Source organism: Rhinoraja longicauda, chromosome 24 (assembly GCF_053455715.1).
Source record: "Rhinoraja longicauda isolate Sanriku21f chromosome 24, sRhiLon1.1, whole genome shotgun sequence".
NCBI lineage: Eukaryota > Metazoa > Chordata > Chondrichthyes > Rajiformes > Arhynchobatidae > Rhinoraja > Rhinoraja longicauda.
Genome location: NC_135976.1, coordinates 34,585,794 through 34,613,694, shown reverse-complemented (window position 1 = coordinate 34,613,694; position 27,901 = coordinate 34,585,794). Strand labels below are relative to the sequence as shown.

Here is a 27,901-nt window from a genome sequence, read left to right as displayed (position 1 = left end):
GGACCAGCTCTGCTGGACACTGGGACTGGACCATCCCTGCTGGACACTGCAGGACTGGACCAGCTCTGCTGGACTGTGGGACTGGACCATCTCTGTGGGACTGGACCATCTCTGCTGGACACTGTGGGACTGGACCATCTCTGCTGGACACTGTGGGACTGGACCATCTCTGCTGGACACTGTGGGACTGGACCATCTCTGCTGGACTGGACCATCTCTGCTGGACACTGTGGGACTGGACCATCTCTGCTGGGCACTGTGGGACTGGACCAGCTCTGCTGGACACTGTGGGACTGGACCAGCTCTGCTGGACACTGTGGGACTGGACCATCCCTGCTGGACACTGCAGGACTGGACCAGCTCTGCTGGACTGTGGGACTGGACCATCTCTGTGGGACTGGACCATCTCTGTGGGACTGGACCATCCCTGCTGGACACTGCAGGACTGGACCAGCTCTGCTGGACTGGACCATCCCTGCTGGACACTGTGGGACTGGACCATCTCTGCTGGACACTGTGGGACTGGACCATCTCTGCTGGACACTGCAGGACTGGACCGGCTCTGCTGGACACTGCAGGACTGGACCGGCTCTGCTGGACACTGCAGGACTGGACCGGCTCTGCTGGACACTGTGGGACTGGACCGGCTCTGCTGGACACTGTGGGACTGGACCGGCTCTGCTGGACACTGTGGGACTGGACCATCTCTGCTGGACACTGCAGGACTGGACCGGCTCTGCTGGACACTGCAGGACTGGACCGGCTCTGCTGGACACTGCAGGACTGGACCGGCTCTGCTGGACACTGCAGGACTGGACCGGCTCTGCTGGACACTGCAGGACTGGACCGGCTCTGCTGGACACTGCAGGACTGGACCGGCTCTGCTGGACACTGTGGAGAAGCCATGTGCCCAATATCCCTCATCCTTGCCTGCCTCACACTGCAACTGCAAGACAAACAACCTGGATCGGACGGGCTAGATGCAGGAGAATGTTCCCCCGATGTTGGGGTGGAGTCCAGAACCAGGGGGTCACACACAGTTTAAGAATAAGGGGGTCGGCCATTTTAGGACAGAGATGAGGAAAAACCTTTTTCACCCAGAGAGTTGTGAATCTGTGGAATTCTCTGCCATAGAAGGCAGTGGAGGCCGATTCACTGGATGCTTTCAAGTGAGAGCTCTTAGGGCTAACGGAATCAAGGGATATGGGGAGAAAGCAGGAACGGGGTATTGATTTTTGATGATCGGCAGTGATCATATTGAATGGCGGTGCTGGCTCGAAGGGCTGAATGGCCTCCTGTTTTTATGTTTCTAACCTCCCTCCACAGATGAAACCACCGGTCTGCTGACGGAGTCAGAGAGTTGTACAACATGGAAACAGGCCCTTTGGCCCACCTGCTCCATGCTTACCAAGTTTAGGAGCAGAATTAGGCCATTCGGCCCATCAAGTCTACCCCGCCATTCAATCACGGCTGATCTATCTCTCCCTCCTAACCCCATTCTCCTGCCTTCTCCCCATAACCCCTGACACCCGCACTGATCAACAATCTATCTATCTCTGCCTTAAATATATCCACTGACTTGGCCTCCACAGCGGCATACTGGGCTAGTGACAAGGTTGCCCCTGAGGTAACTCTTAAATATCTTCCCCTCTCACCTGAACTTCTAGAATCTTCTACCCTGGACAAGAGACTGTGAGCGCTCCACTTTATCCAGGTACCTGTCCAAGTGCCCATTAAATGCTGTTCTAGTCCCTGCCTCAACTACCTCCTCTGGAAGCTCGTTCCATGCACCCACCACCCTCTGTGTGAAAGGTTGCCCCGTAGGTTCCTATTAAATCTTGCCCCTCTAAACTTAAACCTGTGCCCTCTAGTTCTTGATTCCCCCACTCTGGGCAAGAGACTCTGTGCGCCTACCTCTCGTGATTTTGCACACCTCTATAAGATCACCCCTCAGCCTCCTGCACTCCAAGGAATAAAGTCCTAGCTTGCCCCACCTCTCCCTGGAGCTCAGGCCCTCAAATCCTTTGTAAACATATTATTCTTCCTCTTGGATGGGCACAAGGATGTTCGGGAAGTGGAGGGATATGGGTTATGTGCAGGCAGATAAGAGTTGGTCTTAGCATCATGTTCAGCACGGACATTGTGGGCCGAAGGGCCTGTTCCTGTGCTGTTCTATGTTTTCCACCTTGTTTACTTTAGTTTGACAATAAACAATAGACAATAGGTGCAGGAGGAGGCCATTCGGCCCTTCGAGCCAGCACCGCCATTCAATGTGATCATGGCTGATCATTCTCGATCACTACCCCGTTCCTGCCTTCTCCCCATACTCCCTGACTCCGCTATCCTTAAGAGCTCTATCTAGCTCTCTCTTGAATGCATTCAGAGAACTGGCCTCCACTGCCTTCTGAGGCAGAGAATTCCACAGATTCACAACTCTCTGACTGAAAAAGTTTTTCCTCATCTCCGTTCTAAATGGCCTACCCCTTATTCTTAAACTGTGGCCCCTGGTTCTGGACTCCCCCAACATTGGGAACATGTTTCCTGCCTCTAACGTGTCCAACCCCTTAATAACCTGATACGTTTCGATAAGATCCCCTTTAGAGATACAGTGTGGGACACAACACTCTGGGTGAAAAAGTCATTCCTCATCTCAGTCCGAAATGACCTACAAGCAAGTCACAACAAAACATAAATGTGGCGTTTTATTTTATTTCTGCAAAGTGCAACAAATAACGCAATCAAAAGCTGTTCCTGGTATGGACTCTCCACAGATTTGCACATTGCAGTCGATGCAGTTAATGACAGAGAGAACACAAAATGCACATAACATTAAAGTTGGAGGCAGAGTGCGTTTACTGTGAGTCAGCTTGCCTGAAAAATACAACCACTGCCTTTTATCTTTCACATTCAATCAGCAAATATATTTTGTTTGGTTTAGAGATACAGCGCGGAAACAGGCCCTTCGGCCCTCTGAGTCCGTGCCGACCCGCGATCCCCGCTCGCAGTGGGTCGCATGGTAGCGCAGGGGTAGAGTTGCCGCCTCACAGCGCCGGAGACTCGGGTTCGATCCCGACTGCGGGCGCTGTCCGCACGGAGTTTGTACGTTCCCCCCGTGACCTGCGTGGGTTTTCTCCGGGTGCTCCGGTTTCCTCCCACACTCCAAAGGCGTGCAGGTTTGTAGGTTAATTGGCTTCGGTATATTAAAAGAAAATGTAAAGTTGTCCCTGGTGTGTGTGTGTGTGTGTGTAGGATAGTGCTAGTGTGGGGGGATCGCTGGTCGTCACGGACTAGGTGGGCCGAAGGGCCTGTTTCTGTGCTGTGTCTCTAAACCAAACTAAAAAGAAAATCACTGCCTCATATCTTTGGTGTACATTCGGCAAATATGATTGTTGAACCAGAGTTTCAACTGAAAGGGTTAACATATGATGAGCGTTTGTGGGCACTGGGCCTGCACTCGCTGGAGTTTAGCAGATTGAGGGGGGACCTCATTGAAACGTACAGAATAGTGAGCGGCCTGGATAGAGTGGATGTGGAGAGAATGTTTCCACTAGTGGGAGAGTCTAGGACCAGAGGGCACAGCCTCAGAATTAAAGGACGCTCCTTTAGGAAGGAGATGAGGAGGAATTTCTTTAGTCAGAGGGTGGCGAATCTGTGGGATTCTTTGCCACAGACGGCTGTGGAGGCCACAAGTCAGTGGATATTTTTAAGGCGGAGACAGATAGATTGTTGATTAGTGCGGGTGTCAGGGGTTATGGGGAGAAGGCAGGAGAATGGGGTTAGGAGGGAGAGATAGATCAGCCATGGTTGAATGGCGGAGTAGACTTGATGGGCCGAATGGCCTAATTCTGGTGCTATCAATAGACAATAGGTGCAGGAGGAGGCCATTCGGCCCTTCGAGCCTGTACGCACCGCCATTCAATGTGATCATGGCTGATCATTCTCAATCAGTACCCCGTTCCTGCCTTCACTTATGACCTGATGTTGAGACGCACGGTCCCAGCTGGAGACTGGAGCTGGAGCTTCTGGTCCCAGTCACGGGGCGATGGCGCTTCAGTTGGGCCGTTCCAATTGGATGAAGATCCAGTCGAGGGCGCAGCGGAAGACGCCTGGTTGGATTTCCCAGTAGGGGATGGGGTTGCCGTAGAGACTGATCCTGCCGTAGGGGGTCTTGGTCGGGTCATCGAACTGTGGGCAGAAGTCCCCGCTCCTGATGTGAGCCACGTGGTTGTCATTGAGATAGAGTGCCTACGCGAGGAAACAAGACCGTGACACATGGAACATTTACTCCGTGCGGACTAGACTATAAAACAACAGGGATGTAACACTGGGGAGATGTGTAGGAAGGAAGTGCAGATGCTGGTTTACACCCAAGATAGACACAAAGTGCTGGAGTAACTCAGCAGGTCAGGCAGCATCTGTGGAGAACATGGATAGGTGACGTTTCTCAGAGCGCTGGAGTAACTCAGCGGGTCAGGCAGCATCTGTGGAGAACATGGATAGGTGACGTTTCACAGAGCACTGGAGTAACTCAGCGGGACAGGCAGCATCTGTGGAGAACATGGATGGGCGATGTTTTGGGTCAGGACCCTTCTTTGGACCCGAAACGTCACCTATCTCTTTTTCTCCAAAGATGTGTAGGAAGGAAGTGCAGATGCTTCTTTACAGCAAAGGTAGACACTGTTCAGATCGCATTTGGAGTATTGTGAGGAGTTTGGGGTCCCATATCTGAGGAAGGATGTGCTGGCTCTGGAGAGATGCTCCAGCGAGGGTTTACGAGAACGATCCCAGGAATGAGTGGGTTAACATATGATGAGCGTTTGCCAGCACTGGGCCTGCACTCGCTGGGGTTTAGAAGGATGAGGGGGGACCTCATTGAATCTTACTCCAGCACTTTGTGTCCTTTTGAATACACAAGAGTCTTTTGGCTGGAGTAGGGGAATCGAGAACCAGAGGACATGAATATAAGGTGAGAGGGGAAACATTTAATAGGAAAGATTTAGCAATATTTGGGCCAAATGGGACTAGCTTAGATGGGGCATCTCGGTCTGCATGGATGAATTGGGTTGAGTTTATATTTTCGTTTAGTTTAGTTTACAGTACAGAAGCAGGCCCTTCGGCCCACTGAGTCCGCGCCGCCCAGCGATCCCCGCACATTAACACTATCCTACACACACCAGGGACAATGTTTACATTGATACCAAGCCAATTAACCTACAAACCTGCACGTCTTTGGAGTATGGGAGGAAACCGAAGATCTCGGAGAAAACCCACGCAGGTCACGGGGAGAGCGTGCAAACTTATTACAGACGGCACCCGTAGTTGGGATCGAACCCGGGTCTCCGGCGCTGTTAGGCAGCAGCTCTACCCGCTGCGCCACCGTGCCGCCCTGAGGTTGAAGGAAAGGAATATGGACCAAACATGGCCAAATGGGTCCAGTGTAGATGGATCACGTTGGTCGGTGTGGACCGAACATAGAGACATAGACAATAGGTGCAGGAGGAGGCCATTCGGCCCTTCGAGCCAGCACCGCCATTCACTGTGATCATGGCCGATCATCCACAATCAGTAACCCGTGCCTGCCTTCTCCCCATATCCCTTGATTCCGCTAGCCCCTAGAGCTCTATCTAACTCTCCTTTATACTGATCTGGAGGTTGGAGTGTAGGCGGGTGTTTGCGTGCGGAGTGCGTCTACGAGTCTGTGATCTCACCATGATGTTCTTGTGCCGGGACAGTCCTGGTGGCACGGCGGTCAGCCTGTTGTTGTCCAGATGCAGGTCCTGGAGGTTTGGCATGTGCCCGATGGTCCCGTTGGCAAAGTGCCGGATCTTGTTGGAGCTGAGTCTCAACCTGCCGGGGGTTAACGGAGGCGGTGAGGATCGATGGGCACCCGGCATCGACCAGCCCGACCCAGACGCCAGGAACCACCCATGCTACTATCCCCCAGCAAGAAACAGAGTGCTGGAGGAACCCAGCGGGTCAGGCAGCGTCCGTGAAGGGAGACACCGAACGGTGGAGGAACCCAGCGGGTCAGGCAGCACCTCTGCGGAAACGAAATAGGTGACGTCTCGGGTCTGAAGAAAGGCCTCGCCCCGAAACGTCACCCGTTCCTTCTCTCCATAGATGCTGCCTGACCCGCTGAGTTACTCCACCATTTTGCGTCTATGTTCAGTGTAAACCAGCATCTGAAGTTCCTTCCCACACAGCATCTGTGGAGGGAATGGCCAGGACATGATTCAGACTGAAGTGGGTCCCTTCCTCAGATCCTGAAGGTCCCAGCCTGAAACGTCACCTATCCATGTTCTCCACAGATGCTGCCTGACCCGCTGAGTTACTCCAGCACTTTGTGAAACGTCACCTATCCATGTTCTCCACAGATGCTGCCTGACCCGCTGAGTTCCTCCAGCACTTTGTGTTTGGCTGCTCAAGATAATCTGAACATTCTTACCAGAGTTACTGTGATTAAATTAGAGACCTGCCCAAACAAGCCTGGATTGACAGAGTGATACAGTGTGGAAACAGGCCCTTCGGCCCAACTTGCCCGCACCGGCCAACCATGTCCCAGCTACACTAGTCCCACCTGCCTGTGTTTGGCCCATATCCCTCCAAACCTGTCCTATCCATGTACCTGTCTAACTGTTTCCTTAACGTTGCGATAGTCCCAGCTTCAACTACCTCCTCTGGCAGCTCGTTCCATACCCACCTTGTGGCACTGAGGTCGATTTTTCCTCAAATATAGATCAAATCTGACATTAGATTTCAAATCTGAAATCTGACTTTTTGGTGAAAAAGTTATCCCTCAGACTCCTATTAAATCTTTTCCCCCTCACCTTAAACCTATGTCCTCTGGTCCTCGATTCCCCTACTCTGGGCAAGAGACTCTGTACGTCTACCCGATCTATTCCTCTCATGATTTTGTACACCTCTATAAGATCACCCCTCATCCTCCTGTGCTCCAAGGAATAGAATCCCAGCCTGCTCAACCTCTCCCTGTAGCTCAGGCCCCTCGAGTCCTGGCAACATCCTCGTGAATCTTCTCCGCACCCTTTCCAGCTTGACGACATCTTTCCTGTAACACTGTGGCCAGAACTGAACACGATGCTCTAAGTGCAATCTCACCAACGTCACCCAATATGGCCTTGCCATTAATGTCTTGTTGGGAGAGTGAGTGTAGATCAGACACTAACTCACTCCTGGACCCTATTACCTTAATGGTGGCCGATTAGGAGAAGGGGAGATGCAACGAGACCTGGGTGTCGTGGTACACCAGTCATTGAAAGTAGGCATGCAGGTGCAGCAGGCAGTGAAGAAAGCGAATAGTATGTTGGCATTCATAGCGAGGGGATTTGAGTATAGGAGCAGGGAGGTTCTGCTGCAGTTGTACAGGGCATTGGTGAGACCACACCTGGAGTATTGCGTACAGTTTTGGTCTCCTAATCTGAGGAAAGACATTCTTGCCATAGAGGGAGTTCAGAGAAGGTTCACCAGACTAATTCCTGGGATGGCAGGACTTTCATATGAAGAAAGACTGGATAGACTCGGCTTGTACTCGGTGGAATTTAGAAGATTGAGGGGGGATCTTATAGAAACTTACAAAATTCTTAAGGGGTTGGACAGGCTAGATGCGGGAAGATTGTTCCCGATGTTGGGGAAGTCCAGAACAAGGGGTCACAGTTTAAGGATAAGGGGGGAGTCTTTTAGGACCAAGATGAGAAAGTTTTTTTTCACACAGAGTGGTGAATCTGTGGAATTCTCTGCCACAGAAGGTAGTTGAGGCCAGTTCATTGGCTATATTTAAGAGGGAGTTAGATGTGGCCCTTGTGGCTAAAGGGATCAGGGGGTATGGAGAGAAGGCAGGTACGGGATACTGAGTCGGATGATCAGCCATGATCACATTGAATGGCGGTGCAGGCTCGAAGGGCCGAATGGCCTACTGCTGCACCTACAGCTGGCACTGATCTAGTCAAGGAACGTTGGTCCACAAGGACCGGTTGGGCTGAAGAGCATAAGTCTAAGAATCGAAGAGCAGAAGGAATAAATGCAAGAGACGATCTCAGCATCGAAGACAGACATGAAATGCTGGAGTAACTCAGTGGGACAGGGAGTTATCTTCAGACCCGACTTAGTGATTTCAGCATATCACCCTGGACCACATAAATGTCAGCAAATATTACTCCTGCGCCTGTTTTCCATGTTCCTTCTCCTGCACTTATTTTCAATGTTTAGCAGCGATGGGCTGGGAACGATTTATTCACAAAATGCTGGAGTAACTCAGCAGGTCAGGCAGCATCTCAGGAGAGAAGGAATGGGTGACGTTTCGGGTCGAGACCCTTCTTCAGATTGATGTCAGGGGAGGGGGCGGGACAAAGGAAGGATATAGGTGGAGACAGGAAGATAGAGGGAGAACTGGGAAGGAGGAGGGGAAGGGAGGGACAGAGGAACTATCTAAAGTTGCTGAAGTCGATGTTCATACCACTGGGCTGCAAACTGCCCAGGCGAAATATGAGGTGCTGTTCCTCCAATTTCCGGTGGGCCTCACTATGGCACTAGAGGAGGCCCATGACAGAAAGGTCAGACTGGGAATGGGAGGGGGAGTTGAAGTGCTCAGCCACCGGGAGATCAGTTTGGCCAACGCGGACCGAGCGCAGGTGTTGAGCTAAACGATCGCCGAGCCTGTGTATGGTTTCGCCGATGTAAATAAGTTGACATCTGGAGCAGCGGATGCAATAGATGAGGTTGGAGGAGGTGCAGGTGAACCTCTGTCTCACCTGGAAAGACTGTTTGGGTCCTTGGATGGAGTTGAGGGGGGAGGTAAAGGGACAGGTGTTGCATCTCGTGCGGTTGCAGGGGAAAGTGCCCGAGCAAGGTTGGGGTGGTTTGGGTGGGAAGGGACGAGTGGACCAGGGAGTTACGGAGGGAGGAATAACTTGTAAATAACTAACAACAGGGAAGTTTGAAACATTGGAGTTTATAAAAGATTGGACTGTACGATGCGATGAAACGATGGTGGATTCTGTTTTGAGCCGAGGCTCCTGTATTCAGGAATGCTGCCTTCTTGGCTGACTCTCCCAGCCAGTTCCAAATCATTGTTCATCCTTCCCCTCGTGTGAAGGTTGGACGGAATGTGCTAGAGAACTATATTAGTTTCACATAAACAACCTTCCTCTCAATGTCAGCGGGACAAAGGAGATAGTCAGAGGGTCAGAAGTGACAGGAATAGAGTTAGGCCCTTCGGCCCATCAAGTCTACTTCGCCATTCCATCATGGCTGATCTATCACTCCCTCCTAACCCCATTCTCCTGCCTTCTCCCCACAACCCCTGACACCCGCACTAATCAAGAATCTGTCTATCTCTGCCTTAAAAATATCCATTGACTTGGCCTCCACAGCCGTCTGTGGCAATGAGTTCCACAGATTCACCACCCTCTGACTAAAGAAATTCCTCCTCATCTCCTTCCTAATGGAACGTCCTTTAATTCTGAGGCTGTGCCCTCTGGTCCTAGACTCTCCCACCAATGGAAACATCCTCTCCACATCCACTCTATCCAGGCCGCTCACTGTTCGGTAAGTTTCAATGAGGTCCCACCCTCATCCTTCTAAACTCCAGCGAGCCCAGGCCCAGTTTGAGAGATGATTCTGAAGACTCCACCTGATCAAACTGTGGAGGTCTTTGAAGTCATCCGCGTCCACTCTGAGAATTCTGTTGCGGTCAAGGTGGATCTCAGATATTGAACTTGGCAGGTCTAGAAAACAACATCAAAAACAACCAGAGTGATGTTTCATTCGTGGAACTGCAATCAGTGCAATAAGAATCTGAAATGTGGAAGACTTAACTTGATTGTCATTGTTTCATTGATCATTCTACTTTAGTTTAGTTTAGTTTAGAGATACAGCGCAGAAAAAGGCCCTTCGGCCCATCGACCAGCGATCCCCGCACACTAACACTATCCTACACACACTAAGGACAATTTACAATTATACCGAAGCCAATCAACCTACAAACCTGTACGACTTTTGGAGTGTGGGAGGAAACCGGAGCACCCGGGGAAAACCCACGCAGGTCATGGGGAGAACGTACAAACTCCGTACAGACAGCGCCCGTAGTCGGGATCGAACCCGGGTCTCCGGCGCTGTGAGGCAGCAACTCTACCGCTGGCCTGTAGTATTGCTGCAGTATAGCATTGGGAATGATGTGTCCAACTATGGATCCGCCACTGGGTCAGTTCTCTGATTTAACCTTTGCGACCAGAGGTCGTAGCCTCAGAATAAGAGGATGTTCCTTTAGGAAGGAGATGAGGAGGAATTTCTTCAGTCAGGGGGTGGTGAATCTGTGGAATTCATTGCCACAGAAGGCTGTGGAGGCCACAAGTCAGTGGATATTTTTAATGCAGAGATTGATCGGTTCTTGATCAGTGCGGGTGTCAGGGGTTAAGGGGAGAAGGCAGGAGAATGGGGTTAGGAGGGGAGAGATAGATCAGCCATTATTTCAATTGCAGAGTAGACTCGATGGGCCGAATGGCCTAATTCTGCTCCTATGTCTTATGAACGTGTGAAGTTATTGGAAGTGGATCTCAGGAGTGGAGACAGAGAGGAGAACACTTCAGAATCTCCGTGGCATTAGTTGTTGAACAAACAAAGAAAAAGAAGAAATCTGTCCCATTTCAAGATTCAAGAATGATAGATCAGCCATGACTGAATGGCGGACTGGGCGTGAATGTCGACTTCCCGGCTGTTATCAGGCAACTGAACCGTCCTACCACAACCAGAGAGCAGTGCTGAACTACTATCTACCTCATTGGTGACCCTCGGACTATCCTTGATCGGACTTTGTGTAGGAAGGAACTGCAGATGCTGGTTTAAACCGAAAGTAGACACGGAATGCTGGAGTAACTCAGCGGGTCAGGCGGCATCTCTGGAGAGAAGGAATGGGTGACGTTTCTTCAGACTGAAGAAGGGTCTCGACCCGAAACCTCACCCATTCCTTCTCTCCAGAGATGCTGCCAGTCCCGCTGAGTTACTCCAGCATTTGGTGTCTATCTTTGATCGGACTTTGCTGGCTTTACCTTGCACTAAACATTATTCCCTTATCATGTATCTGTACGCTGTAAACGGCTCGATTGTAATCACGTGTAGTCTCTCCGCTGACTGGGTAGCACGCATCGAAGGCTTTGCACTGTACCTCAGTACACGTGACAATACACTGAACTGTAACTGGAACTGACCCGCGAGGCATTGACCTGATCTCACCTTTTGGGATCTCAGTGAGTCCGGTCTCAGTAATGCGGAGATAGTACAGGGACTTCAGCCCTTCGAAAGCCCCTCTGGCTATCCCGTTTGGCAGCAGGGGGTTCCGACTCAACTCTGCGTGAGACAGACACACTCGTTAGCGCAAAGAATCCTTATCGTTGCCAACTTTACACACGGCAGCTGCAAAGATTTCAATAATTTAATTTTGGCTTGATTGTGTTTACGTGCAGTACGAACTAATCTGTGTGGACAACAAAGCTTTCACTGCGCCTCGGTACACGGGCCAATCGGGTTAACGACAAGCGTGTGTCGGCACTGGGCCTACACTCGCTGGAGTTCAGAGGAATGAGGGGGGACCTCATTGAAACTGATTGTAGAGATCAGCCATGATCATATTGAATGGCGGTGCTGGCTGGAAGGGCCGAAGGGCCTACTCCTGCACCTATTTTACATGTTTTTATATTTCCATATTTCTACGTGTGTTTCTTTGTTTCCATGTTTCTATGTTTCCATGTTTCTATGTATCTATGTATGTTTCTATGTTTCCATGTTTCTGTGTTTCCATGTTTCCATGTTTCCGTGTTTCTATATTTCCATGTTTCTACGTATGTTTCTATGTTTCTATATTTCTATGTATGTTTCCATGTTTCCATGTTTCTATGTTTCCATGTTTCTATGTTGTTTCCATGTTTCCATGTTTCCGTGTTTCCATGTTTCTATGTTGTTTCCATGTTTCCATGTTTCTATGTTGTTTCCATGTTTCCATGTTTCCATGTTTCTGTGTTTCCATGTTTCTATGTTGTTTCCATGTTTCTGTGTTTCCATGTTTCTATGTTGTTTCCATGTTTCCATGTTTCCATGTTTCTATGTATCTATGTATGTTTCTATGTTTCCATGTTTCCATGTTTCCATGTTTCCATATTTCTATGTTTCTATGTTTCTATGTTTCTATGTTTCTATGTTTCCGTGTTTCCATGTTTCTATGTTTCCATGTTTCCGTGTTTCTTACCGAGTGCAATCATGTTGGCCATCTTGCCAAATGGCTTCTTCGTCAGGGACCTGATTTTGTTGTCACAGATGTGGAGTTCCACCAGTGAGTTGGGCATGTTGTCAGGGACCTGGCTGATCAGGTTCCTGGACAGGTACAGACGGCGGAGGTTGGGGAGAGGGGCCAGTGCCCTGGAGTGGACTCTCCGCAGCCTGTTGTTCACAAGAATTAAAATCTAAATGCAACGGGAAACAAAACAGAAGCAAATGAGACTTCGGGACCAGACCCGGACGTGACTTTGTGCAGGAAGGAACTGCAGATGCTGGTTTCAAACAAAGATAGACACAAAGTGCTGGAGTAACTCAGCGGGACAGGCAGCATCTTTGGAGAGAAGGAATGGGTGACGTTTTGGGTCGAGACCCTTCTTCAGATTCTCAAGAGATGCTGCCTGTCCCACTGAGTTCCTACAGCATTATGTGTCTATCGTCTGGATGTGACTTTCACAGAAACATAGAAAATAGGTGCAGGAGTAGGCCATTCGGCCCTTCAGGCCAGCACCGCCATTCAATGTGATCATGGCTGATCATCCACAATCAGTACCCCGTTCCTGCTTTCTCCCCATATCCCTTGATTCCTTTCAAAGTCTACAGCTCAAACCGTGTGGCACAGAAGGCCAATTAACCTTTGAGATGTGGGATGAAACTGGAGCACCCGGAGGAAACCCACGCGATCACGGGGAGAGCGTGCAAACTCCACACAGACAGCACCAGAGGTCAGGATCAAACCAGGGTCTCTGGCGCCGTGAGGCAGCAGCTCTACCCGCTGCACCACCATGCCGCCCTTCCATGTACATTTACCTACATTTGGCCCTTTGCCCTCGAATCCCTTCCTGTCCATATATCTGAGGAAAGGTCTCGGCTAGAAACGTCGCCCACTCCTTCCCTCCAGAGATGCTGCCTGTCCCGTTGGGTTGCTCCAGCATTCAGTGTCTATCCATACATCTGATCATTTGTCTGTTATCAGCACTTGATTCAACCTCAGGCGACATTCTGTGAGAACATACTCACCCGAAGGGCCTTCAGGTTTCGGAAGTCTCTCTCCATCAGTTCCCTTATCTTGTTATTCTGCAGGTCGAGGATGGTGGTGTCGCGTGGAATGTACGGAGGAACCTTGGCGAGTCCTAAAGCCGGTCACAGTGTGAGTTCAACACCTCCACTCCTTGTGCCCATGATAGTCTTACAGGTACAGTTACAGTTTAGTTTATTGTCACGTGTACTGAGTGAGGTACAGTGAAAAGCTTTTAGTTTAGAGACACAGCGTAGAAACAGGCCCCTTCGGCCCACCGATGTCCGCGCCGACCAGCGATCCCCGCACATTAACACTATCTTACACCCACTGGGGACAATTTTTTAAAAACATTTACCAAGCCAATTAACCTACAAACCTGCGCGTCTTTGGAGTGTGGGAGGAAACCGAAGATCTCGGAGAAAACCGAAGATCGCAGGTCACGGGGAGAACGTACAAACTCCGTACGGACAGCGCCCGTAGTCGGGATGGAACCCGGGTCTCCGGCGCTGCATTCGCTGTAAGGCAGCAACTCTACCGCTGCGCCACCGTGCCGCCTTTTGTTGTGTGTTCTCCAGTCAGTGGAAAGACAACACGTGGTTACAATCGAGCCATTTACGTTGTGCACACATGACAAGGGAATGACGTTTGGTGCAACGTAACGCCAGCAATGTCCGATCAAGGATAGTCCGAGGGTCACCAATGAGGTAGATGGTAGTCCAGCACTGTTCTCTGGTTGTGGTAGGACGGTTCAGTTGCCTGATAAAGTTTTAATTTCTGAGGTACAGCATTGTCCAGCTCACCGAGCCCGTGCCGGCCAGTTCACACTAGTCCACCCTACGCACCAGGGGGAAATTTACAGAAACCAATCAACCTACAAACCTGCACGTCTTTGGAGTTGGGGAGGAAACCGGAGCACTCGGATGCAACCCACGCAGGTCACGGGGAGAACGTGCAAACTCCGTACAGACAGCGCATGAGGTCAGGATTGAACCTGGATCTCTGGCGCTGTGAGGCAGCAACTCTACCGCTGCTCCACCGGGCCATTTCTTCCCCATTGTGACTGGACGCAAGTGGACCTCCACTATGCTGAGGATCAACATGATCATTTGGGTCTGAGAAGGTGGATTCTGTTCTACAAAGGTTTGGAATTCTCCGTCTACTGAGGCTGCTCCATCACTAAGATTAGTATATTAACATAGAACATAGAACAGCACAGCACAGGAACAGGCCCTTCGGCCCACAATGTCCATGCCCAACATGATGCCTAGACCATCTCTTATCTGCCTGCACATAATCCATTTCCCACCATTCCCTGCCTATCCAAAAGCCTCTTAAATGCCACCATAACCCAGCATTATCAAGGACCAGTCTCTCACCCGGTCACCCCCTCTTCTCCCCTCTCCCATCGGGCAAGAGGTACAGAAGTGTGGAAACGCACACCTCCAGATACAGGGGCAGTTTCTTCCCGGCTGTTATCAGGCAGCTGAACCGTGAGAACCGTCCTATCAGCAACTAGAGAGCGGTCCTGACCTCCCATCTAGCTCACTGGAGACCCTAGGACTATCTTTAATCGGACTTTATCTTGCACTAAACGTTATATCCTTTATCCTGTATCTGAAAAATGTGGACGGCTCGAATGTAATCGTGTACAGTCTTTCCGCTGACTGGATCGCACTCAACGAAGGTCGTCACTGTCCCTCGGAACACATGACAATAAAGGCAACTAACCTAATCTAAACTAAACTGGATTAATCTGAACTCCACTGAATTGAACTGAATTGAACTCAACTGAACTGAACTGAACTGAACTGAACTGAACTGAACTCAACTCAACTCAACTCAACTCAACTCAACTCAACTCAACTCAACTCAACTCAACTCAACTCAACTGACCTGTGGCACTGAGCTGCACTGAGCTGAATAGGCCGTTGTCCTTACCGAGGTTGGAGCACTGCACCACGGTGACGTGGCAACGGCAGCGAGGAGGGCAGGCGTGGCGGTGAACGGGCGTCCAATCTGGGCCCCACCCGGCTCCCGAGCCGAGACCCTCCTCGCTGGGCTCATGGCGGCCGAAGAGCCTGGGGGGCTTGGCGTGGCAGAGCAGGAAGGCCAGCAGGCACGAAACGATGGCCTGAACAGCAACCTTCATGGCGGCTGCAAGAAGAGAGGTCAGTATCAGCTCATACAGTACGTTCACAAGTAATCCTACACTGAGATCTCATCAAACTTAATCCCCATCTTCATAAATCACAGGAATTAGGTCTTTCAGCCCATCAAGTCTACTCCGCCATTCAATCAAGGCCGATCTATGATCCAGAGGACACAGGTTCAAGGTGAAAGGGAAAAGATTTAATAGGAATCCGAACGGTAACTTTTTCACACAGAGGGTGGTGGGTGTATGGAACGAGCTGCCAGAGGAGGTAGTTGAGGCTGGGACTATCCCAACGTTTAAGACACAGTTGGACAGGTACATGGATAGGACAGGTTTGGAGGGTTATGGACCAATCACTGGCGAGTGGGACTAGTGGAGCTGGGACATTGTTGGCCGGTGTGGGCGAGTTGGGCCGAAGGGCCTGTTTCCACACTGTATCACTCTGTCCCTGCCCCCCTGCAATTGGTCCAAAACGCCGCAGCGAGACTCCTGACGGGTACCCGTAAAAGGGACCACATCACCCCGATTCTGGCCTCTCTCCACTGGCTCCCTGTACCGTACAGAATCAACTTCAAGCTCCTCCTATTCACATACAAAGCCCTAAATGGACACTCCCCCCCCCCTACATCAAAAATCTTCTAACCCACCTCTCTAACTCCAGGTCCCTCAGGTTGGCCGACTTGGGGCTACTCACTATCCCGCGGTCTAGGCTTAAGCTCAGGGGTGACCGCGCTTTTGCGGTTGCAGCTCCTAGACTGTGGAACAGCATCCCACTCCCCATCAGAACTGCCTCCTCCATCCACTCCTTGAAGTCCAGGCTCAAAACCTATTTCTACTCCCTAGCGTTTGAGGCCCTCTGAGCGGGCGCTGTGAACTGTTTATGTATGTGCTGTTATGTTTGTGTGCCATTGTATGTTCGTTTATTAGTACCTGAACTGATGTACAGCACTTTGGTCAACGTGGGTTGTTTATAAATGTGCTGTACAAATAAAATTGCCTTGACTTGACTCTACGACTCCACCTATCTCTCCCTCCTAACCCCATTCTCCTGCCTTCTCCCCATAACCCCTGACACCTGTACTAATCTCACCATCGTGCAAAGACGGGGGCGCAGTGGGATGTGGGAGATACACAGTGGGTCGGGCAGCATCTGTGGGGGAGCTACAGATGTTGAGAGCCGAGACCGTGTGGGTTTTCTCCGGGAGCTCTGGTTTACTACCACAGGTGTGTGGGTTAATCGGCTTTGGTAGGGTTGTATGTTGTCCCTAGTGTGTGTATGTAGAACATCTCTTACCTGCCTGCACATAATCCACATTCCCTCCTGAAATTGTGAGCGGCATAGAGAGGGTAGACAGTCAGAACCTTCTCACTCTTTCAAAAGAAGAGACAAGAATGACTAAACTGTGCATTTTATCCTTGAAATGCATTTTCACAGGTACATGGAACCTGCAGGTCGGCACGGTGGCGCAGCGGGTAGAGCTGCTGCCTCACGGCGCCAGAGACCCGGGTTCCATCTTGACTACGGGCGCCGTCTGTACGGAGTTTGTACGTTCTCCCCGTGACCCGCGTGGGGTTTTCTCCGGATGCTCCGGTTTCCTCCCACACTCCAAAGACGTCCGGGTTTGTAGGTTAATTGGCTTCAGTAAATTAGTACACTGTCCCTAGTGGGTGTAGGATAGCATTAGTGTGCTGGGATGGCTGGTCGGAGGGGCCGAAGGGCCTGTTTCCGCGCTGCATCTCTGGACTAAACTGGACTAAACGTGGAGTTGCTGCTCCTGGTGTGATCCCAGTCAGTGATGAAGCAAGCTCCAGGGCATCTGGTCAGATCTAAGTCCTAGTGCCCATGTCACGCACAGGTGTGACCACAGCAACTGCACCTCAGCACTTGGGCCAGTGAGCATGGGGTGAGATGACAAATGGATACCACACGCTGGTAAATCCCCCATCACCCATCCCCACCCGCCCACAACCTTCAACCTGAGGCAGGTACGGGGCAGCGGGTGGAGCTGCTGCCTCACGGCGCCAGAGACCCGGGTTCCACCCTGACCTCGGCTGCTGCCCGTGTGGAGTTTGCACGTATTCCCTGTGACCAACTGGGTTTCCTCTGGGTGCTCCGGTTTCCTCCCACATCTCATAGACGTGGGGGTTTGTTGGTGAATCGGCCCCACGTAAATTGCCCCCTCGTGTGTGGGGAGTGGATGAGAAAGTGGAAAAACGTTTAACCAGTGTGAGCGGGTGGGTGGTCGATGGTCGGCGTGGACACGGTGGGCCGAAGGGCCTGTTTCCATGTAAAACAGTTTTATCAGGATGTGGCTCGGATTTGATGCCCGACCCGTTGAGTTTCTCCAGGAGCGAAACACAAAGTGCTGGAGGGACTAGTGTGGGAGGATGATCACATGTTCACAAGTTATAGGAGTAGAATTAGGCCATTCGGCCCATCGAGTCCACTCCGCCATTCAATCATGGCTGATCCCTGCCTCCTAATCCCATTCTCCTGCCTTCTCCCCATAACCCTTGACACCCGTTCTAATCAAGAACTTGTCTATCTCTGCCTTAAAAATATCCCCTGACTTGTGGCCTCCACAGCCCTCTGTGGCAATGAGTTCCACAGATTCACCACCCTCTGACTAAAGAAGTTCCTCCTCATCTCCTTCCTAAAGGAACGTCCTTTAATTCTGAGGCTGTGCCCTCTGGTTCTAGACTCTCCCACCAGTGGAAACATCCTCTCCACATCCACTCTATCCAGGCCGCTCACTATTCAGAGATGACGTTTCAGATCGGCTCTGAAGAAAGGTCGGGTCCTGAAACGTCACCTGTCCATTCCTGTCCACAGACGCTGCCTGACCCGCTGAGTTCCTCCAGCAGCTTTGTGTTTTTTTCTCCAGATTCCAGCATCTGCAGTTCCTTGTGTCTCTGGGAAGTTCAGGACTGGCCTTCCATCACAGGGTGACTGAGGCTTTCTGGGTGTTTAGGACACTGATGCATCATGTCCAGCGCGGGGATTGTGGGCCGAAGGGCCTGTTTCCGTGCTGGCCAGTTCCATGTTCCATCAAGAGTAATGCTGTGTCCATGAAGAGACTTCCCTCTGGTGGTCATGTGGATAATTACAAGGCGCTCAATGGTTCAATGGTGCTTTTAGATCATACGTTTGAGGAGCAGAATTAGGCCATTCGGCCCATCAAGTCTACTCCGCCATTCAATCGTGGCTGATCTATCTCTCCCTCCTAACCCCATTCTCCTGCCTTCTCCCCGAAACCCCTGACACCCGCACTGATCAAGAATCTATCTACCTCCCTCCCTCCCTCCCTCCTTAGGAGATAGATTTAAACTTTAAAATGTGAATAACTTAAAAAATATAACTCCGATTTCAATGAAACTTCTTCCATTAGCAACAAGGGGACGATGGTGAGTAAGGTGGGCCTAAAATTGTCGCGCTATCGTGTACCATTTTGGCCGTAGTTCAGGAACAAACAGACAAACAAACGAGAGTTTTAGTATATAGATGTGCAACGTGCTAACACAGCAAAAATAAATTCTCTTTTTGAAAGAGAAACAGCCAAAGTGGAGGCGCAAGACTCTTTTAGAGAACGTGAGAGTGCGAGAGAGAGAGAGAGTGAGAGAAGAGGTGGAGAGATACAGAATGAGAAGGAGTGAGAGGATGTGTGAGTGTGTGAGAGACAGTGTGTGTGTGAGAGAGGTAAGGAGAGCCAGTGTGTGTGTGAGAGAGGTAAGGAGAGCCAGTGTGTGTGTGAGAGAGGTAAGGAGAGCCAGTGTGTGTGTGAGAGAGGTAAGGAGAGCCAAGAAGAGAGACACAAGAGTTTAGAGTTATCGGGTCATGGAGTGATACAGCATGGAAACAGGCCCTTCGGCCCAACTCGGCCAACATGTCCCATCTACACTAGTCCCACCTGCCCGCGTTTGGCCCATATCCCTCCAAACCTGACCTACCCATGACACAAATGCTGGAGTAACTCAGCGGGACGGGCAGCACCTCTGGAGAGAAGGAATGGGTGATGTTTTCGGGTTGAGACCCTTCTTCAGACTTGCGTCTGGGAGAGAGGAGAAGGGAGATACTTTCACCTCCTGAGTTTTGAATCAGGTAGCCTCTTTTGAGGTGGGTTTCCCCTCACGTACACCAAGTTCACATTTGCCCTGTTAGTAATACTTTGTTAGTTAGAACCACAGAGTCATAGAGTGATACAGTGTGGAAACAGGCCCTTCGGCCCAACCTGCCCACACCGGCCAACATGTCCCAGCTACACCAGTCCCACCTGCCTGCGCTTGGTCATATCCCTCCAAACCTGTCCTACCCATGTACCTATCTAACTGCTTCTTAAACATTGGGATAGACAATAGACAATAGACAATAGGTGCAAGAGGAGGCCATTCGGCCATTCGAGCCAGCACCGCCATTCAATGTGATCATGGCTGATCATCCACAATCAGTACCCCGTTCCTGCCTTCTCCCCGTACCCCCTGAATCCGCTATCTTTAAGAGCTCTATCTAGCTCTCTCTTGCCCCAGCCTCAACTACCTCCTCTGGCAGCTCGTTCCACACACCCACCACCCTTTGTGTGAAAAAGTTACCCCTCAGATTCCTATTAAATCTTTCCCCCTTCACCTTGAACCCGTGTCCTCTGGTCCTCGATTCCCCTACTCTGGGCAAGAGACTCTGTGCGTCTACCCGATCTATTCATCTCATGATTTTGTACACCTCTATAAGATCACCCCTCACCCTCCTGCGCTCCAGGGAATAGAGACCCCGCCTGCCCCAACCTCTCCCTGTAGCTCACACCCTCTAGTCCTGGCAACATCCTCATAAGGCTTCTCTGAACCCTTTCCAGCTGCCATGCGGAACCTGGGCAAGTGGCTCTGTGCATCTATTATGAATATTATTTGGCGTTTATCATCCGCAATGCAAACGGTTTCAACACATCACTCGCTGAGCTCTGCGCACTCACACACAGGACACTCTGTTCTTATTTTAGAATTATGGCAGTCCTAGGGACAGGACTAATGGTGAGCTGGCAGTTTGACTGCCAGACGCTTGTTGAATGTAAGCCTCTCCTGTGTCCAAGCCGGGTCACGGTGATTTAATGCTTGGCACTTGAGCAGATTATGTTTCTGTTTAATAATTGCAGCAGTGATTCAGGCAAGGAGAACTCTCTCTGCTGCCAACACACACAAAGTTGCTTCACTGTCGACTGCCTCCTGCTCTCATAGAAACATCGAAACGTAGAAAATAGGTGCGGGAGGAGGCCATTCGGCCCTTCGAGCCAGCACCGCCATTCATTGTGATCATGGCTGATCATCCACAATTAGTAACCCGTGCCTGCCTTCTCCCCATATCCCTTGATTCCGCTAGCCCCCAGAGCTCTATCTAACTCTCTTTTAAATTCATCATGTGAATTGGCCTCCACTGCCTTCTGTGGCAGAGAATTCAATAGACAATAGACAATAGACAATAGGTGCAGGAGTAGGCCATTCGGCCCTTCGAGCCAGCACCGCCATTCAATGTGATCATGGCTGATCATCCACAATCAGTACCCCGTTCCTGCCTTCTCCCCATACCCCCTGACTCCATTATCATTAAGAGCTCTATCTAGCTCCCTCTTGAATGCATTCAGAGAATTGGCCTCCACTGCCCTCTGAGGCAGAGAATTCCACAGATTCACAACTCTCTGACTGAAAAAGTTATTCCTCATCTCAGTTCTAAATGGCCTACCCCTTATTCTTAAACTGTGGCCCCTTGTTCTGGACTCCCCCAACATTGGGAACATGTTTCCTGCCTCTAACGCCTTAATAATCTTATATCCAACCCCTTAATAATCTTATATCGTTTTCCTAACTTGACACCATTCAGATAATAATCTGCCTTCCTATTCTTACCACCAAAGTGGATAACCTCACACTTATCCACATTAAACTGCATCTGCCATGCATCCGCCCACTCACACAACCTGTCCAAGTCACCCTGCAACCACATAGCATCTTCCTCACAGTTCACACTGCCACCCAGCTTTGTGTCATCTGCAAATTTGCTAATGGTACTTTTAATCCCTTAATCCAAGTCATTAATGTATATTGTAAATAGCTGCGGTCCCAGCACCAAGCCTTGCGGTACCCCACTAGTCACTGCCTGCCATTCTGAAAGGGACCCATTTATCCCCACTCTTTGCTTTCTGTCTGCCAACCAATTTTCTATCCATGTCAGTACCCTACCTCCAATACCATGTGCTCTAATTTTGCCCGCTAATCTCCTATGTGGGACCTTGTCGAAGGCTTTCTGAAAGTCGAGGTACACCACATCCACCGGCTCTCCCCTGTCCATTTTCCTAGTTACATCCTCAAAAAATTCCAGAAGATTAGTCAAGCATGATTTCACCTTCGTAAATCCACGCTGACTCGGAACGATCCTGTTACTGCTGTGAGAAAAAGTTTCTTCTCACCTCAGTTTTAAATGGCCTCCCCTTTATTCTAAGACTGTGGCCCCTGGTTCTGGACTCCCCCAACATTGGGAACATTTTTCCTGCATCTAGCTTGTCCAGTCCTTTTATAATTTTATACGTCTCTATAAGATCCCCTCTCATGACGTTACAGCCAACAGCTAGTCATAGAGTCACAGAGTCGTACAGCATGGAAACAGGCCCTTCAGCCCACATTACCTCTGCCAACCAACATACCCCAGCTACCCCAGGCCCGCCTGCCTGCGTTTGGCCCGTATCCCTCTGTATGTCATAACCCCTGACTGACAGAGGGATATGGGGAGAAGGCAGGAGAACGGGGTTAGGAGGGATAGATCGGCCATGATTGAATGGCGGAGTAGACTTGATGGGCCGAATGGCCTGATTCTGCTCCTATAACAAATGGCCTTATGGAACGAGGAGGAATTTCTTTAGTCAGAGGGTGGTGAATCTGTGGGATTCTTTGCCACAGACGGCAGTGGAGGCCACAAGTCAGTGGATATTTTAAAAGCAGAGATAGATAGATTCTTGATTAGTGCAGGTGTCAGGGGTTATGGGGGGAAGTGCAGGAGAATGGGGTTAGGAGGGAGAGATAGACCAGCCGTGATTGAATGGTGGAGTAGACTTGATGGGCCGAATGGCCTGATTCTGCTCCTAGAACTTACGAACTTAAACTAAAGCAGAGCAAAAGTGCACAAACACAGCGACCCGTTATAAAACGACGTTGTGCTGGTTCCTCCATCTCACCTCTGCTGTGAAGTGATCATCGTACACATTCTGAGCGCATTCGAGATTGGTTTAGTCTGGGTTGTGGTTGTGGTGAGGGGTTAGTGTGGGTGTCAGGGGTTATGGGGAGAATGGGGTTGAGAGGGAGAGACAGATCAGCCGTGATTGAATGGCAGGGTTGACTTGATGGGCCGAATGGAAAGGCGGAGCCCACAATGGTCCATTGTTGGCTGTGGAGAAGGCGATAATCAGGGGATTAGGAACAGTTAAACTAGGCGTCTCTGGAGAACATGGAGAGGTGACGTTTCGGGTCAAGGCATTTCCTCAGATTCATATCTTCAGCGGTCTGTGGCTCCAACTTCCAGGATCCAACATCCAGTAGTTTAGTTTAGTTTAGTTTAGAGATACAGCGTGGAAACAGGCCCTTCGGCCCACCGAGTCCGTGCCGACCAGCGATCTCCGCACACTAACACTGTCCTACACACACTAGGGACAATTTACATTTATACTATAGACAATAGACAATAGGTGCAGGAGGAGGCCATTTGGCCCTTCGAGCCAGCACCGCCATTCATTGTGATCATGGCTGATCATTCTCAATCAGTACCCCGTTCCTGCCTTCTCCCCATACGCCCTGACTACGCTATCCTTAAGAGCTCTATCTAGCTGACATACTAAACCAATTAATCTACAAACCTGCACGTCTTTGGAGTGTGGGAAGAAACCGGAGCACCCGGAGAAAAACCCACGCAGGTCACGGGGAGAAAATACATGCTCCGTACAGACAGCGCCCGTAGTTGGGATGGAACCCGGGTCTCCGGCGCTGTGAGGCAGCAGCTCTACCCGCTGCGCCACCGTGCCGCCCATTTTGCAGTAAACATGCTCCTGTTCTCTGTCACAAATATGCCCGGCTTGTAGCAAAAACCTCAAATGAACATGCAGCGCCTTAAAATGATAACGCACGAGGAAAGGCAAATGGGAAACATCTGTCCTGCCACCACAAGTGTGGGTTTGCAGTTGATTTGTACAAACAGAGCCACAAATGTCAGGGTGACTAATACCGTGGACAACTGTAATTCCAGGAGATTCACACACACAAAGCTGGGGTAACTCAGCGGGTCAGGCAGCATCTCCGGAGAGAAGGAACGGGTGGCGTTTCGGGTCGAGAACCTTCTTCAGACTGGTTAGGGATAAGAGAAAGGAGAGATACAGACGATGATGTGGAGAGATAAGGAACAATGAATGAAAGATGTGCTGTTCGCGAGTCCTTGCCACGCATGTTCCTCCTGTCTTTGGCATTCGGTGCAAGGAAGAGACTGGGTGGGGAATGTTCCCACAGACAGGGAGACTGAAGGCAGGGATTGGCGTGGGATAAAGTGTTAGAGGGGAAGGGTTCCGTTACACAAAGCTTTGGAATTCCAACCTCAGACTACCGAGGCTGCTCCATATAACAAACATATAACATATAACAACTACAGCATGGAAACAGGCCTGTCCGGCCCTACCAGTCCACGCCGACCATTCTCCCTGACCTAGTCTCATCTACCTGCACTCAGACCATAACCCTCCAATCCCCTCCTATCCATATACCTATCCAATTTACTCTTAAATAATAAAATCGAGCCAGCCTCCACCACTTCCTCCGGAAGCCCATTCCATACAGCCACAACCCTCTGAGTAAAGAAGTTCCCCCTCATGTTACCCCTAAACCTTTGTCCCTCAATTCTGAAGCTATGTCCCCTTGTTGGAATCTTCCCCACTCTCAAAGGGAAAAGCCTACCCACGTCAACTCTGTCCGTCCCTCTCAAAATTTTAAAAACCTCTATCAAGTCCCCCCTCAACCTTCTACGCTCCAAAGAATAAAGACCCAACCTGTTCAACCTCTCTCTGTAGCCTAAGTGCTGAAACCCTGGCAACATTCTAGTAAATCTCCTCTGTACCCTCTCCATTTTGTCGACATCCTTCCTATAATTTGGCGACCAGAACTGCACACCATACTCCAGATTTGGCCTCACCAATGCCCTGTACAATTTCAACATTACATCCCAACTTCTATACTCGATGCTCTGATTTATAAAGGCAAGCATACCAAACGCCTTCTTCACCACCCTATCCACATGAGATTCCACCTTCAGGGAACAATGCACAGTTATTCCCAGATCCCTCTGTTCCACTGCATTCCTCAATTCCCTACCATTTACCCTGTACGTCCTATTTTGATTTGTCCTACCAAAATGCAGCACCTCACACTTATCAGCATTAAACTCCATCTGCCATCTTTCAGCCCACCCTTCCAAAAGGCCCAAGTCTCTCTGTAGACTTTGAAAATCTACCTCACTATCAACTACTCCACCTATCTTAGTATCATCTGCATATTTACTAATCCAATTTGCCACACCATCATCCAGATCATTAATGTAAATGACAAACAACAGTGGACCCAACACAGATCCTTGGGGTACTCCACTAGACACTGGCCTCCAACCTGACATACAATTGTCAACCGTTACCCTCTGGTATCTCCCATTCAGCCATTGTTGAATCCATCTTGCAACCTCACTATTAATACCCAATGATTTAACCTTCTTAATCAACCTTCCATGTGGAACCTTGTCAAATGCCTTACTGAAGTCCATATAGACAACATCCACAGCCTTGCCCTTATCAATTTCCCTGGTAACCTCTTCAAAAAATTCAAGAAGATTAGTCAAACATGACCTTCCAGGCACAAATCCATGTTGACTGTTTCTAATCAGGCCTTGATTATCCAAATAATTATATATATTGTCCCTAAGTATCTTTTCCATTAATTTTCCAACCACAGACGTCAAACTAATAGGTCTATAATTGCTAGGTTTACTTTTAGAACCTTTTTTAAACAAAGGCACAACATGTGCAATGCGCCAATCTTCCGGCACCATCCCTGTTTCTAATGACGTTTGAAATATTTCCGTCATAGCCCCTGCTATTTCTGCACTAACTTCCCTCAATGTCCTAGGGAATATCCTATCAGGACCTGGAGACTTATCCACTTTTATATTCTTCAAAAGTGTCCGTACCTCCTCTTCTTTAATCCTCCTAATTTCCATCACTACTCTACTTGTTTCGCTTACCTCACATAATTCAATATCCTTCTCCTCGGTAAATACCGAAGAAAAGAAATTGTTTAATATCTCCCCCATTTCTTCCGGCTCAGCACATAGCTGTCCACTCTGACTCTCTAATGGACCAATTTTATCCCTCACTATCCTTTTGCTATTGACATATCTGTAGAACCCCTTGGGGTTTACTTTTACATTACTTGCCAAAGCAGCCTCATATCTTTTTTTCGCTTTTCTAATTTCCTTTTTAAGATTCCTTTTACATTCTTTATATTCCTCAAGAACCTCATTTACTCCCTGCCGCTTATATTTATTGTATATCTCCCTCTTTTTCCGAACCAAGTGTCCAATTTCCCTGGAAAACCACGGCTTTCAAATTATTATTCTTTCCTTTCCACCGAACAGGGACATAAAGACTCTGTACTCTCAAAATTTCACCTTTAAATATCCTCCATTTCTCTATTATATCCTTTTCATAAAACAACAATTTCCATTTCACTCCTTTTAAATCCTTTCTCATCTCCTCAAAATTAGCCTTTCTCCAATTCAAAATCTCAACCCTTGGTCCAGATTTGACCTTCTCCATAATGATATTGAAACTAATGGCATTATGATCACTAGACCCAAAGTGCTCCTCAACACATACCTCCGTCACCTGACCCATCTCATTTCCTAACAGGAGGTCCAACACTGCCCCTTCTCTGGTAGGCACCTCTACGTATTGCTGCAAAAAACTATCCTGCACACATTTTACAAACTCCAAACCATCCAGCCCTTTAACAGAATGTGATTCCCAGTCTATATACGGAAAATTGAAATCACCCACAATCACCACTCTGTGCTTACTACTAATATCTGCTATCTCCTTACATATTTGCTCTTCCAATTCTCGTTCCCTATTTGGCAGTCTATAATACACCCTTATAAGTGTTGCTAAACCTTTCTCATTTCTGAGTTCCACCCAAACAGCCTCCTTAATCGAGCCTTCTAGTCTGTCCTGCCAAAGCACTGCTGTGATATCCTCCCTGACAAGCAATGCAACACCCCCACCTCTTGCCCCTCCGATTCTATCACATCTGAAACAATGAAATCCTGGAATATTTAATTGCCAATCGCAACCCTCCTGCAACCATGTTTCACTGATCGCCACAACATCATACTTCCAGATGTCAATCCAGGCTCTAAGCTCATCCACCTTTCTTACAATGCTCCTAGCATTAAAATATACACATTTAAGGGACCCATCATTTCTTATTCTCAGTTTATTTCTTTTCCCTTCTTTCTCTCCTACATATTGGGTCTGAGTGTTTCCCTTTTCTGCCTCCTGCCTCACACACTGCCTATTAGCTATCTGTGTTTGAGTCCCTCCCCCCAACCGTACTAGTTTAAAGTCTCCGCAGTTATTTTAGCAAATCTCCCCGCCAGGATATTGGTTCCCCTCGGGTTCAGATGCAACCCGTCCTTTTTGTACAGGTCATACTTCCCCCAGAAGAGGTCCCAATGATCCAGAAACTTGAAACCCTGCTCCCTGCACCAGTTCCTCAGCCACGTATTTATCCTCCACCTCACTCCATTCCTATTCTCACTATCGCGTGGCACAGGCAGTATGCCTGAGATTATTACTTTGGAAGTCCTTTTTTTTAACTCACTTCCTAGCCCCCTGAATTCTCCTTTCAGGACCTCTTCCCTTATCCTACCTATATTGTTGGTACCTATATGTACCACGACCTCTGGCTCCTCTCCCTCCCCTTTCAGGATATCCTGGACACGCTCAGACACATCCCGGACACCGACACCAGGGAGGCAAACCACCATCCGGGTCTCCCGACTGCGTCCACAGAAACGCCTATCTGACCCCCTCACTATAGAGTCCCCTATTACTACTGCTCTCCTCTTCCTTTCCCTACCCTTCTGAGCAACAGGGCCGGACTCCTTGCCAGAGGCCCGGGCACCGTCGTTGCCCCCAGGTAGGCTGTCCCCCCCAACAGTACTTAAACAGGAGTACTTATTTCCAAGGGGTACAGCCACCGGGGTACTCCCTAGTCCCTGCCTCTGTTCCTTGCCCCCCCTAACAGTGACCCACTTGTCTACCTCCTGTGGTCTAGGAGTGACCACCTCCCTGTAACTCCTATCTATAACCTCCTCACTCTCCCTGATC

At 49.6% G+C, this 27,901-nt stretch overlaps 2 protein-coding genes across 2 annotated transcripts in view; one reads left to right on the top strand and one right to left on the bottom strand.

Annotated features, from left to right (window-relative positions):
• Positions 1-4,050: 4,050 nt before the first annotated feature.
• On the bottom strand, positions 4,051-15,467 carry LOC144605153 (decorin-like). Its single transcript, XM_078420226.1, has 7 exons — positions 15,239-15,467; positions 13,300-13,412; positions 12,254-12,467; positions 11,245-11,358; positions 9,647-9,740; positions 5,709-5,847; positions 4,051-4,245 (listed from the first exon to the last, which is right to left on the bottom strand). The coding sequence occupies exons 1-7, from the start codon at positions 15,447-15,449 to the stop codon at positions 4,051-4,053; spliced, it is 1,080 nt and encodes a 359-aa protein (XP_078276352.1). The 5' UTR covers positions 15,450-15,467.
• prelp (proline/arginine-rich end leucine-rich repeat protein) overlaps positions 15,270-27,901 on the top strand; it is a 67,599-nt gene continuing 54,967 nt past the window's right edge. Inside the window, exon 1 of the mRNA XM_078420221.1 lies at positions 15,270-15,468. Within this exon, the coding sequence (XP_078276347.1) occupies positions 15,448-15,468 (21 nt within the window). The 5' untranslated portion in view covers positions 15,270-15,447. The remainder of the gene's footprint in view (positions 15,469-27,901) is intronic.

Coding starts and splice junctions, on each gene's coding strand:
- LOC144605153 (XM_078420226.1), bottom strand. CDS start 15,449: ATGAAGGTTGCTGTTCAGGCCATCGTTTCGTGCCTGCTGGCCTTCCTG. Junction 13,413..15,238: donor GGTGCAGTGCTCCAACCTCG/GTAAGGACAACG, acceptor GACCGGCTTTAG/GACTCGCCAAGGTTCCTCCG. Junction 4,246..5,708: donor CCCGGCACAAGAACATCATG/GTGAGATCACAG, acceptor TTCCTCGCGTAG/GCACTCTATCTCAATGACAA.